Raw genomic sequence first — 12,593 nt, 5'->3', positions numbered from 1 at the left:
TGGTATTACTGCCAGAGGTGGTCGTTCTGGGTACTGATTTCTAAGGATCTATACACCCAAAGTGCCTGAAAATGTAGTCACATGTCAGTTCTAGTATAATATGTTTGTCCAATGAATACCCGTTTATCATATGCATTTCTTGTAGGTGTAGCAATTTTAATGGCCAGTAGTGTAGTAACGCATTACGTGAGTACTGACATTGCCCCATGTTATTTATTTTTTCACACAAGCTGATGCTGCCTGGCGTGACAGTGGAGAGCCTGACCGTTGACAAGCTGGTCACGTACTTCGAGGACTATGACTTCGAGCTGAACAACGCTGTTCCGGTGGCGAGCCAGGAGGAGGCCGCCAGACTGAACGTCGTGGCCCGGCAACAGCGTCTGACGCACGTTCCCTTCAATTACCACGTCAAGGTCACCAGCGACAGGGAGATGGACGTCTTCGTTCGCTTCTTCATAGGCCCGGTCTACGACGCATATGGCAAGAAGCTGTCTATGGATGAGAGGCGGCACAAAATGGTCTACATCGACTCATTCGGCATGAAATGTAAGTTGTTTACATCAACCTGCTCCTTAAGGAAAATTTAGTGCAGTTACTCTTTCAAATTCTGAAGGTGGCAGGGGTAAAATACAGGCAGCGAAAGGCTATTTACAATTTGTACAGGAGGCACATGGCAGTTATAATAGTCGAGGCGCATGAAAGGGAAGCAGTGGTTGGGAAGGGAGTGAGACAAGGTTGTCGCCTATCCCCGTTGTTATACAACCTGTATATTGAGCAAGCAGTAAAGGAAAAAAAGTTCGGAGTAGGTATTAAAATCCAGGGAGAAGAAATAAAAACTTTGAGGTTCGCCGATGACATTGTAATTCTGTCAGAAACAACAAAGGACCTGGGAGAGCAGCTGAACGGAATGAACAGTGTCTTGCAAGGACGATATAAGATGAACATCATCAAAAGCAAAACGAGGTTAATGGAATGTAAACAATTAAATCGGGTGATGCTGCGAGAATTAGATTAGGAAATGAGACGTTTAAAGTAGTAAATAAGTTTTGCTATTTGGGGAGCAAAATAACTGATGATGCTCGAAGTAGAGAGGATATAAAATGGAGACGGGCAATGGCAAGGAAAGCGTTTCTGAAGAAGAGAAATTTGTTAACATCGAGTTTAGATTTAAATGTCAGGAAGTCGTTTCTGAAAGTATTTGTATGGAATGTAGCCATCTATGGAAGTGAAACATGGACGATAAATAGTTCGGACAAGAAGAGAATAGAAGTTTTCGAAATGTGGTGCTACAGAAGAATGCTGAAGATTAGATGAGTAGATCACATAACTAATGAGGAGGTATTGAATAGAATTGGGGAGGAGTTTGTGGCTCAACTTAACTAGAAGAAGGGATCGGTTGGTAGGGCATATTCTGAGGCATCAAGGAAATATTGGAAGGCAGCGTGGAGGGTAAAAATCGTAGAGGGACACCAAGAGATGAATACACTAAACAGATTCAGAAGGATGTAGGTTGCAGTAGGTACTGGGAGATGAAGAAGCTTTCACAGGATAGAGTAGCATGGAGAGCTGCATCAAACCAGTCTCTGGACTGAAGACCACAACAACTGCGCCTAAAGAGTTAGTAATCTTTACATGAGTAACATTACAATTTTGAAACTTTATAGTAGTTTAACACTGAGAATCCGACTGGTACTCGGACCTGGTACCTTGCCTTTCGCAGAAAGTGATCTCACCTGCTGAGCTATCCAGCCACCACTCGTCACGTTTCGTCCCAACTTCAGTTCTGACAATGTTTTAGGTACCTTATGAACGCCAAACCTGAGCTCCTATCACAGCCTGTACCAGCCACGTTTAAAATAAGTAAGAATGAACACTTCAAAAACTAGATTGCAAATGTATCACTGCATACATTCGCTTCTACCGTCCAGTAATACGGGCTACCTTCATTGATTCGTATTCTGTGAGACACAGTACGAGCATACACACATCAGCAAATCAACTCCCGTGTATTCTATCAATCTTTTAAAATATTTGTTTAATAAACTCAAAAGCCTTTTCCTTGCTGCAGTATATGTCAGAGGCGTTTCGCCTTTTATATTAAGCCATTCGTTCGTCTTTCTAAAATCTGCTTTTCCTCGCCTCTGGTAACAGCAGATTTAGGTACGAGAAACAAGTAAATTATTGAATCCACTGAATGTACCTGAATTTAAAAGGCTGAATGCGTTTGGAACGTTAATAAATATTAGCCTATAGTAGAAAAGTGTTAGTAGTATTTATAGAGCGAGTGTTTACACATTATCTCATTTCAAACGCTCCATCTAAGCACACTCCTAGCACTCAACCTTCTGTCGCCATTTTCTAACTCATAAAGATCATTAGAACAATGACATCTGTAGGTGTATTTTCTGTCCCCCACCCCAACATAAGTGTCAAGACCACAGCTTACTTTCTCTCTTTTTCTTTCCTCAGCGTAGTGCAGGTTTTAAGTGGCCCTCCACGAATTTCTCTCCTGTCCTCGTCTTGTAGCAGCACTTGGACGAAATTACTCAGTTATTTAATGTTAGATACATTCTATTATCTCTCTTACCCGACAGATTTTACCGTCTACAGTTTCCTCAAGTACCATGACAGTTATTTCTCGATATCTTAATGCATGTACAACCAGCAGCGAGGACGTGAGAGTACAGGTTCATCCCCATTGTTGCCAGATATCTGAAGACGTCTCTTAGGGTTCCCAGATCCAATACAAGATTGCGCACGTAGGCCAATTGTCAATGTAAGGAAATTCAAACAATGGAAACAAATTCAAAATTCTTGTTTCAAAATGATGCGATAATTTAAAAAAAATCGTAGATATGCGCTTTTGTTATATTTAAAATGGCAGTAGTAAATTTAAAATGACGGGAAATTCAAAAAGATGACCCATTTCTTAAGTATTGGGATGGTGCATAAGTCCATAGCATTTACCCATAAGTTTAATAAGCACAAACAATACACATAACAAAGACTTTAGCCATCAACGATATACTCTCCTTCACTACTTACAGCAGTCTGCCGACACTGTTGATAAAGCGTAGTTCTGAGGTGAAGAACTCGTCGAGCCATGTTCGAAGTGCACTTTCATATGGAAAGGAAGTTCCTTGAGGGTTTTTGGCTAGAGATTGGAAAAAGTGAAAATCTAAGGGCGCAAGGCGAAGTGAAAAGGGTGGGTAGGGAGGACCTCGCAGCCGAACTCGTGCGTGGTGTTTTTTGTCAGTCTATCTGTCTGCAGGCCGGCGTCATTGTGGAGTAGCATCAATTCACACAGTCTTCAAAGTCGTTGTTCTTGCACTGCATCGCAAGACATCTCACTTGTTGACAATAGATGTCAGCAGTGATGGTAACACCTCAAGGAAGCAATTCGTAGTAGACCACACCATCGCTGTTCTACAAGATGTGTAACATTATCCTTTGTGAATGCACGCACGTCTTTGGACGGGTAGCTGTTGCTTTGTTTGGGCTCAACCATTCCTTTCTTTTCCTCGTCTTAGCATAAAGTCACTATTTCTTGTCACCAGTAACGGTACGGGCTACGAATTGTCGGTGTCGTTCACGAGCCATTTGATGACGAGTGAGCGGAAATGCACATATGACCATCCACTGATTTTTGTGATTTTGGGTTGAACCTTCCCCATCTCTTGCAAATTTCGCACGATGATGGAATGATCACAGTTCATCACATTTGCCAGTTCTCAAGTACACTGACATGGTACCTTGTGGATTAACGCGTTTATACGACCTTCACCTAACCATGAAGGTCTTCCTCAACGTGGACAGTCTAATGTCAAAACGATCCTCCTTAAAATAAGAAAACCATTTTCTTTCCATTCTTTGTACAGTGGCATTATCCTCATATATGGCGCAAATGTTTCTAATTGCCTTTAGAGCTGTCACCCACCTGCTGAACTCAAACGGAAGAATATGTCAGAAATGTTCCGATTTCTCCTCTTGGAACTCTACTTCCTAGCATCCACATCATCACTCACTGTCTCCAAATGACAAAATGACAATACATAAACTCGAATAGCAATAGCGTACTACAAATAAAGGATGAGAACCCATAAATAAACGCATAGCGACCGGAATACGAACATGCAAAACCAAAACGCTACGAACTTGTTCACCAGGTAATATAAATTGGCAGGAAATTCAAAACAGCCAAGATAGGCAATTGTACTAACAGCAGAAAATTACAAAAGACCACCAAACCCCACAACTATGTTTTTAAAATCCATTACAAAAAATTTGTGCTAGAGTGGGTTTGTAGCTATTAAACAAGGAAACAGCTACTAAATTAGCACTAGAAAATGGATTTGGACAATCTAGATCAGAAGTTGCAGGATTGTGAGGCTTAAAAGCTGTATACCAGTTAGGTTCCTTTCGGAATATGCTGATGCGTTAGCTCCATACTTAACAATCATATATAACCGTTCGCTCGACGAAAGATCCGTACCCAAAGACTGGAAAGTAACACAGGCACACCAATATTCAAGAAAGGTAGTAGGAGTAATCCACTAAATTACAGGCCCATATCGTTAACGTCGATATGCAGCAGAATTTTAGAACACATATTGTGTTCTAACATTATGAATTATCTCGAAGGAAATGGTCTATTGACACACAGTCAACATTGGTTCAGAAAACATCGTTCCTGTGAAACACAACTAGCTCTTTATTCACATGAAGTGCTGACTGCTATTGATAAGGAATTTCAGATCTATTCCGTATTTCCGGACTTCCGAAAGGCTTTTGACACTGTACCACACAGGTGGCTCGTAGTAAAATAAGGGATTTCAGATCGATTCCGTATTCCTGGATTTCCGGAAGGTTTTTGACACTGTACCACACAGGCGGCTCGTAGTAAAATTGCGTGCTCATGGAATATCGTCTCAGTTATGTGACTGGATTTGCGATTTCCTGTAAGAGATGTCACAGTTGGTAGTAATTGACGGAAAGTCATCGAGTAAACCAGAAGAGATTTCAGGCGTTCCCCAAGGTAGTGTTACAGGCCCTTTCTTGTTTCTTGTCTATATAAACGATTTTGGAGACATAAACGATGTGGAAGACAATCTGAGCAGCCGTCTTCGGTTGTTTGCAGATGACGCTGTCGTCTATCGACTACTTAAGTCATCAGAAGATAAAAACAAACATCAAAACGATTTTAAAAAGATATATGAATGGTGCGAAAAGTGGCAGTTGACCCTAATAGCGAAAAGTGTGAGGTCGTCCACATGAGTGCGAAAAGGAACTCGTTAAATTTCGGTTACACGATAAATCAGTCTAATCTAAAAGCCACAAATTCAACTAAATACCTAGGTATTACAATTACGAACAACTTAAATTGAAAGGAACACATAGAAAATGTTGTGGGGAAGGCTAACCAAAGGCTGCTTTTTATTGGCAGGACACTTAGAAAACGTAACAGACCTACTAAAGAGACTGCCTACACTACGCTTGTCTGTTCTCTTTTAGTATACTGCTGTGTGGGATCTTTACCAGGTAGGACTGACGGAGTACATCGAAAAAGTTCAAAGAAAGACAGAACGTTTTGTATCATCGCGAAATATGAGAGAGAGTGTCACAGAAATGATACACGATTTGGGCTGGAAATCATTAAAAGAAAGGCGTTTTTCGTTGCAACGGAATCTTCTCACGAAATTCCAATCACCAGCTTTCTCCTCCGAATGCGAAAATATTTTGTTGGCACCGACCTACATAGGGCGGAACAATCACCACGATAAAATAAGGGAAATCAGAGCTCTTACGGAAAGATATAGGTGTTCATTCTTTCCGCGCGCTATACGAGATTGGAATAATAAGAGAATTGTGAAGGTGGTTCGATGAACCCTATGCCAGGCTGAGTATCCATGATTTGCAGAGTATCCATGTAGATGTATATGCAGAAAAACACACTAAACTTTTACGCATCTAGCATGTGCCATCTGCAGCTGAATGTGAAGAAAGCCTGTAGTTAGTGACAAAGGTAATTGTGACCACCAAATACGTTGCAAATTGGCAAATACAAGTGACTGAAATGACGACATATTACAATAGAAATGGTCTGTAGCGTAGCTGTACAATGCATTTCTAGAAGAAAAATAGCAGTGATAGCTACCAGATCCCAGGTCTTTCAAGTGGACGAGAGCCACGTCGATCCAGTGACTCCTCCAGCAGAATAGCTATGCACCAGCTCATACGGCCGGGCACAGCGAGGTGTGGTGCTGTGCTGACTCGGCTGCTCCACGCTCATCTGGTTGAGGGGGCCACAGCAACACCATTGTTGGTAAATAGGTTTGCGGAAAATTCCGCATTTGGAAATGTATTCAAAATCTGCATGCCTTTCCAAGGCTAGTCGTACTTTGTATACCAGTCACACGACTTTGGAGGCAATTGAGTGATTTGTAAGGGTGGCTGATAAAACCAAGATCAAAGGTGCACGTCAAGAATATCAATACTGATGGGCCAAATCATTATAACCACCTGCTTAATAGCATGTTGATCCACATGCTGTACCTAATACAGTGACCGTTTTACAAGGCATGGTTTGGGCAAATCCTAGGTAGATTTACGGAAATATGTGACACAAAATGTTTACGAAATTCCTGTAAATGTGGGCGCAAAGCTTACGTCCCTTTGGATCCAGATCAGACGAACTTGTTGTCAAAGACATCGATGCGAATGGTCCTGAAAACACTCTGGCACATTTATGGCCTTATTCCACGGACATTTATCCTGCAGGCAGACATCAAGCATGAAGGGGTGTAAACAGGCGGGTAAAAATCAACCGAAATGAAGAAAGGCAACTGTCCAAAACGACAGAGGATAAGATGTATGCACACTGTATATTCCATATATACGGTGTGAAATAACGATGTGAGAGCTAAAAGGTTGTTTGTATAGCAGCAATGAACAGTTATCAGAATTCATGACGTGGATGTGGCGATGATTTAACACAATTCTGCAGCCCTCAAACCTATATTTTGAAGTAATATTATGTGTCACAGTGGTGCTTTGGTCTGCTACAGGTGCACCTACGAGCACCGCGTGGACATCAGACATTTCCTCGGGACTTCTGATCAGTATCAGTAAACTTCCTTCAGAGAGGTCATTACCGATTTATATCATCATTAGTGTGAGTTAGTGATTTATCTTTAATGATGTCTATGTCGACTGTGTATTAAACTCCAATCCTCGAAATTATAAGCGGAATATGATCCAGTTTTCAGGTCAGCATTTCATTTTCAGTGATTTTTAACCAATTTCTCACATAAAGTCTAATGAATCTCAAGGTTTCTGTCTACGCTGCCTGCAAGTATGCTAGATGCAGCAGAGAAATGTTGTAGTCCAAGTCAGTTCTTCTCTTCATCGTTTGACAGTCTCTGTCCATAGGTACTGCAATTTGATTCACACTTCTTTGTCCAGTCTTCCTTAGCAAATTTTGTTTTGAAATTAGCTAATTTTGTGCCAAAAATCTGTGAAATTTGTGTCAGAATCGGTTTGTATAAAAGACAATTTTAGCATTTCCGGTGGGAAAGCGAAAACTATAATCACACAAAATGAAACAGTGATACACAGTGTGTAAATACAGCATGTTTTACTACAAATTGATCAAATTTTATTGATTTTCCTTTGTAACTGCAGTAGTGTTGTATTATTTTATGTAAAGAACTATCAAAACAATCGTATGATCACTATGAATCTGTATGGCTATCAAACGAAAGGTCTAACAGATTTATATACTGCTGCATCTCCTTGCAGTTTCATCCAGAATTTCACCATTATGAACCTCGTCTCTGCAGGGCAATTTCTGATTCCATATTAGGCATAGAATTGGTCCTGTGGTCATCCACGTCTGTCAGTTCGTCTTCTATCCATTTTGGAGTGTTAGTAAGTTGTAACATCAGACCTACCAGACTTTTATTCAGGGTAAAACATCAGTAAAGTAGGAGGCAATCGCCATATACTAGAGGCAGATACACTCATGGAAATGGAAAAAAGAACACAAAGACACCGGTGTGTCAGACCCACCATACTTGCTCCGGACACTGCGAGAGGGCTGTACAAGCAATGATCACACGCACGGCACAGCGAACACACCACGAACCGCGGTGTTGGCCGTCGAATGGTGCTAGCTGCACAGCATTTGTGCACCGCCGCCGTCAGTGTCAGCCAGTTTGCCGTGGCATACGGAGCTCCATCGCAGTCTTTAACACTGGTAGCATGCCGCGACAGCGTGGACGTGAACCGTATGTGCAGTTGACGGACTTTGAGCGAGGGCGTATAGTGGGCATGCGGGAGGCCGGGTGGACGTACCGCCGAATTGCTCAACACGTGGGGCGTGAGGTCTCCACAGTACATCGATGTTGTCGCCAGTGGTCGGCGGAAGGTGCACGTGCCCGTCGACCTGGGACCGGACCGCAGCGACGCACGGATGCACGCCAAGACCGTAGGATCCTACGCAGTGCCGTAGGGGAGCGCACCGCCACTTACCAGCAAATTAGGGACACTGTTGCTCCTGGGGTATCGGCGACGACCATTCGCAACCGTCTCCATGAAGCTGGGCTACGGTCCCGCACACCATTAGGCCGTCTTCCGCTCACGCCCCAACATCGAGCAGCCCGCCTCCAGTGGTGTCGCGACAGGCGTGAATGGAGGGACGAATGGAGACGTGTCGTGTTCAGCGATGAGAGTCGCTTCTGCCTTGGTGCCAATGATGGTCGTATGCGTGTTTGGCGCCGTGCAGGTGAGCGCCACAATCAGGACTGCATACGACCGAGGCACACAGGGCCAACACCCGGCATCATGGTGTGGGGAGCGATCTCCTAAACTGGCCGTACACCTCTGGTGATCGTCGAGGGGACACTGAATAGTGCACGGTACATCCAAACCGTCATTGAAACCCATCGTTCTACCATTCCTAGACCGACAAGGGAACTTGCTGTTCCAACAGGACAATGCACGTCTGCATGTATCCCGTGCCACCCAACGTGCTCTAGAAGGTGTAAGTCAACTATCCTGGACAGCAAGATCTCCGGATCTGTCCCCCATTGAGCATGTTTGGGACTGGATGAAGCGTCGTGTCACGCGGTCTGCACGTCCAGCACGAACGCTGGTCCAACTGAGGCGCCAGGTGGAAATGGCATGGCAAGCCGTTCCACAGGACTACATCCAGCATCTCTACGTTCGTCTCCATGGGAGAATAGCAGCCTGCATTGCTGCGAAAGGTGGATATACACTGTACTAGTGCCGACATTGTGCATGCTCTGTTGCCTGTGTCTATGTGCCTGTGGTTCTGTCAGTGTGATCATGTGTGATCATGTGATGTATCTGACCCCAGGAATGTGTCAATAAAGTTTCCCCTTCCTGGGACAATGTATTCACGGTGTTCTTATTTCAATTTCCAGGAGTGTAGTTATGCTACATCAAGTGGAACAGTAGCATATGTTTTCCATGGAGAAGTGTAATCTATTAAATGTAATATAGGAAGAATAACGAGGTTAAATATTGTGATCAGAGTATGTCATAAAGGTGACGCCTAGTTTTACTATGCATCTAGTGATTGGTGCAGAAAGCACACATTAATCGTTGTGCTGCTATTGCTACAGCTCTTTTAAATATGAAGATAATGTTAAGCAGCATTAGAAGCACAGATGTCTAAAATTGGTTCGACAGTTGTGAGGCTTAAACAAGGACTCTTCTCCAGTTTGGAGTATTACTTCACAATGAGAGATATCAAGTTGGACTGAGAACACAGCCATGATTATCTCAAGTTATTCTACACAGCGTCATATTACAGCAAAAGAATAACAAATTGCGCCTTGTTACAACAAAATTGCAGCAAATTACTCCATGCATTGCTATGGTATCAGAACTACTGCAGCAAATTGCTCTATGTTAAAAACGTTTTTCATCTTCCACTGATAATGCTAACTTCTGCGCTTGAACTGTGGAGACCAGCTGGCCGGTGTGGCCGAACGGTTCTAGGCCCATCAGCCTGGAACCGCGCTGCTGCTGCGGTCGTAGGTTCGAACCCTGCCTCAGGACAGGGTTCTTAGATTAGTTAGGTTTAAGTAGTTCTAAGTCTAGGGGACTGATGACCTCAGATGTTAAGTCCCATAGTACGTAGAGCCATTGGAACATTTGTGGAGACCACATGGCACATATTACTTCTCAGAACAGAATTGGAACTAATTACCACAGACATCATCATGTCACAACAAAACTGTAACAAAAAATACATAAATTACCATTTGACAGAAAATCTGTAATAAATTATCCCACACATCATCACTGTTACACAAAATCACAGCAAAGTGCTCCTATTACAGCAAAATTGTAATAAATTGTTCCATACACCGATAAAGCAAAAATTCTTACAAATTACCCAATACATCACTATGTTACAGCAAAATTGTAACAAATTTCCGAGATATCTATTCTGATAAATAATACCAAAAAGTGTCATGAAAGCAGAAAAGAACATCCTACTTTTAGTTAGATACACTTCAACTACATGGTTGTGTCATCTTCAAAATTTGTTTCACTCGATACATAAATGTGATACAGAGTCTTAAGCAAAATTGAAGCAGCTTTATTAAATTCCACCCTGTTCTGCTGACATCGTGACGAAATTCTGCTACAGGTGGAATTTTTTCCATGGAGACTTTAAGTTGTCATAGATGACACACTTTAAATTGGTTAAGAATAGTGACATGTATGAACGTTTTGGTATAAATTTCATGCAAAATGTTATAAACGCCTTGTATAGGATTTGTTACATCGTATATTTGTTAGTGCACTTCTAGGGAGTGATGGAAGTTGTGAAGTGAGTTAGCAGTGTTAATTGCCTCCTGTGGAAGATACATTTTCTTGTGCTCCATGACAGAGCTCTATGTTTCTACCATCTTACTAAATAAATGTCTGTTAAACGGTGTTATTCGATCAGTTTTCGAACTCAGGAAAGGTTAGTACAAGTGGGCATATCGGATTTTCTGAATTTCCTGCCATTTGCAATGGAGATTCTTAAATGTCCGGCATTTTTTGGAATTTTTCACCTTGGACAATTGTTCTACTTCCACCATCTAGGGCTGTGAAATCAGACGGTTTGGGGAAGGCGTGGGAAGGATCTGGCAGTGTTGCAACATATTACTGGGTGATGTCAGAAATCTGGCAACAGTGCAGGCTGCACTTGTACCTCTGATTTACCTGGTACTCTTAGTGTCCTCTCCATCCTCCTTGTAAGTATTTTCCATAGGTTTCTTTTCTTGCCGATTCTGAAGAGAACTTCCAGAATTCTTATCTTATCTTTCCATATTATTACTGGCATCCTTTTATGACACAACAGCTCAAATGCTTCGATTCTCAACTTTCTGATTTTCCCACAGTCCATGATCCGCTTGTGTATAATGTACTGCTCCAGATGTATATTCTGGGAAATCTCTTCCACAAATTAAGACCGATGGTTCTTATGAGTAGTCCTTTTGGTTATGAATGCCTTCTTTGCCTATGCTAGTCTGCTTTCTATATACTCCTTGCCCTGACTATCATGTGTTACTTTTCCTTCAGAGACAGCAAAATCCATTCACTTCCTCTATATTGCGGTCTCAGTTTTGATGTTAAGTTCATCGCCAATCTCATTTCTACTACTCCTCGTTATTTCCGTTTTTCTTCGATTTACCCTCAACCCATGTAACTCTTTTTGCAGTGAAAAGGGGAGTGAATGAGGTGCTGAGGAGGTCAAAGGACATCAGCTCCTACACCCAGCTGCCAATGAGCTTCACTCAGCTGTTCGGAGCCACGGAGGTCGCCATGGCTAGTGGGACACAGCCGTTTTTCAACTACATCATGCGCGTTTTTGGAGACATCGATCGCCTGATGCTGCCACGCGGAACCCGTGAGGGTCTGCCACTCTGCACCTATGTAATCATCAGCCCGTGCTCAACCAATACCAACGGAAGAATCGACCCGTACACCAAAGACATGTGCCCCAAGACCTCCCTATTCCCATTCGACAGGCCCATCAACGAGCTGGAGTTTGACGTGCCTAATGCGCTTTTTGGAGAAACTGTCATCTTCCACAGGAACGCCGAAGAGGTGGTTGTGGTCTGAAGCTGCACAATATTCTCTGCCAGTACAAAGCATGTATAGTTGCAGTGTGTGAATGCTGAGGCTTTGAACTTAATAAACTACTCTAGCATGATCATCTGTTTCCTCTATCATTTCATTACCCTTTTCACCACAATTTTCTTTTAATTATTGTTCCACTGCATTTCGATATCGATGTCACGATAGAATGTGTAGTAGTTTGGATAGGATCGCGAAATGCTTCAGAAATGATGTTATCGAATGAACAATGAAGTCTTAGCTCATTCCAAAATCCTAGCCTGTGGATTAAATGTAAGACTTGGTCGTTTAGTTGCTCGTACACACTCATGTTAATACGAATATTTGTACATAATGTTTAGACATTCTAAATGTGAGTCAGTATAATGTTGTGAAGGGGAACAATCATAGAATGTGCTTTATCTTCCACCATTTCCAAGATGTAGCTATTT

General features: G+C 42.4%; 1 protein-coding gene across 1 annotated transcript in view; it reads left to right on the top strand.

Moving 5' to 3' along the window:
- LOC126335723 (allergen Cr-PI-like) overlaps nucleotides 1–12,147 on the top strand; it is a 60,232-nt gene extending 48,085 nt beyond the window's left edge. Inside the window, exons 6-7 of the mRNA XM_049999178.1 lie at nucleotides 231–546; nucleotides 11,744–12,147. Coding sequence (XP_049855135.1) covers nucleotides 231–546; nucleotides 11,744–12,147 — 720 coding nt within the window. The remainder of the gene's footprint in view (nucleotides 1–230; nucleotides 547–11,743) is intronic.
- The last annotated feature ends 446 nt before the right edge of the window (nucleotides 12,148–12,593 follow it).

Source organism: Schistocerca gregaria, chromosome 2, assembly GCF_023897955.1.
Source record: "Schistocerca gregaria isolate iqSchGreg1 chromosome 2, iqSchGreg1.2, whole genome shotgun sequence".
Lineage (NCBI taxonomy): Eukaryota > Metazoa > Arthropoda > Insecta > Orthoptera > Acrididae > Schistocerca > Schistocerca gregaria.
The sequence above is the reverse complement of the archived record's forward strand: the minus strand, read 5'-3'. Positions and strand labels throughout refer to the sequence as shown.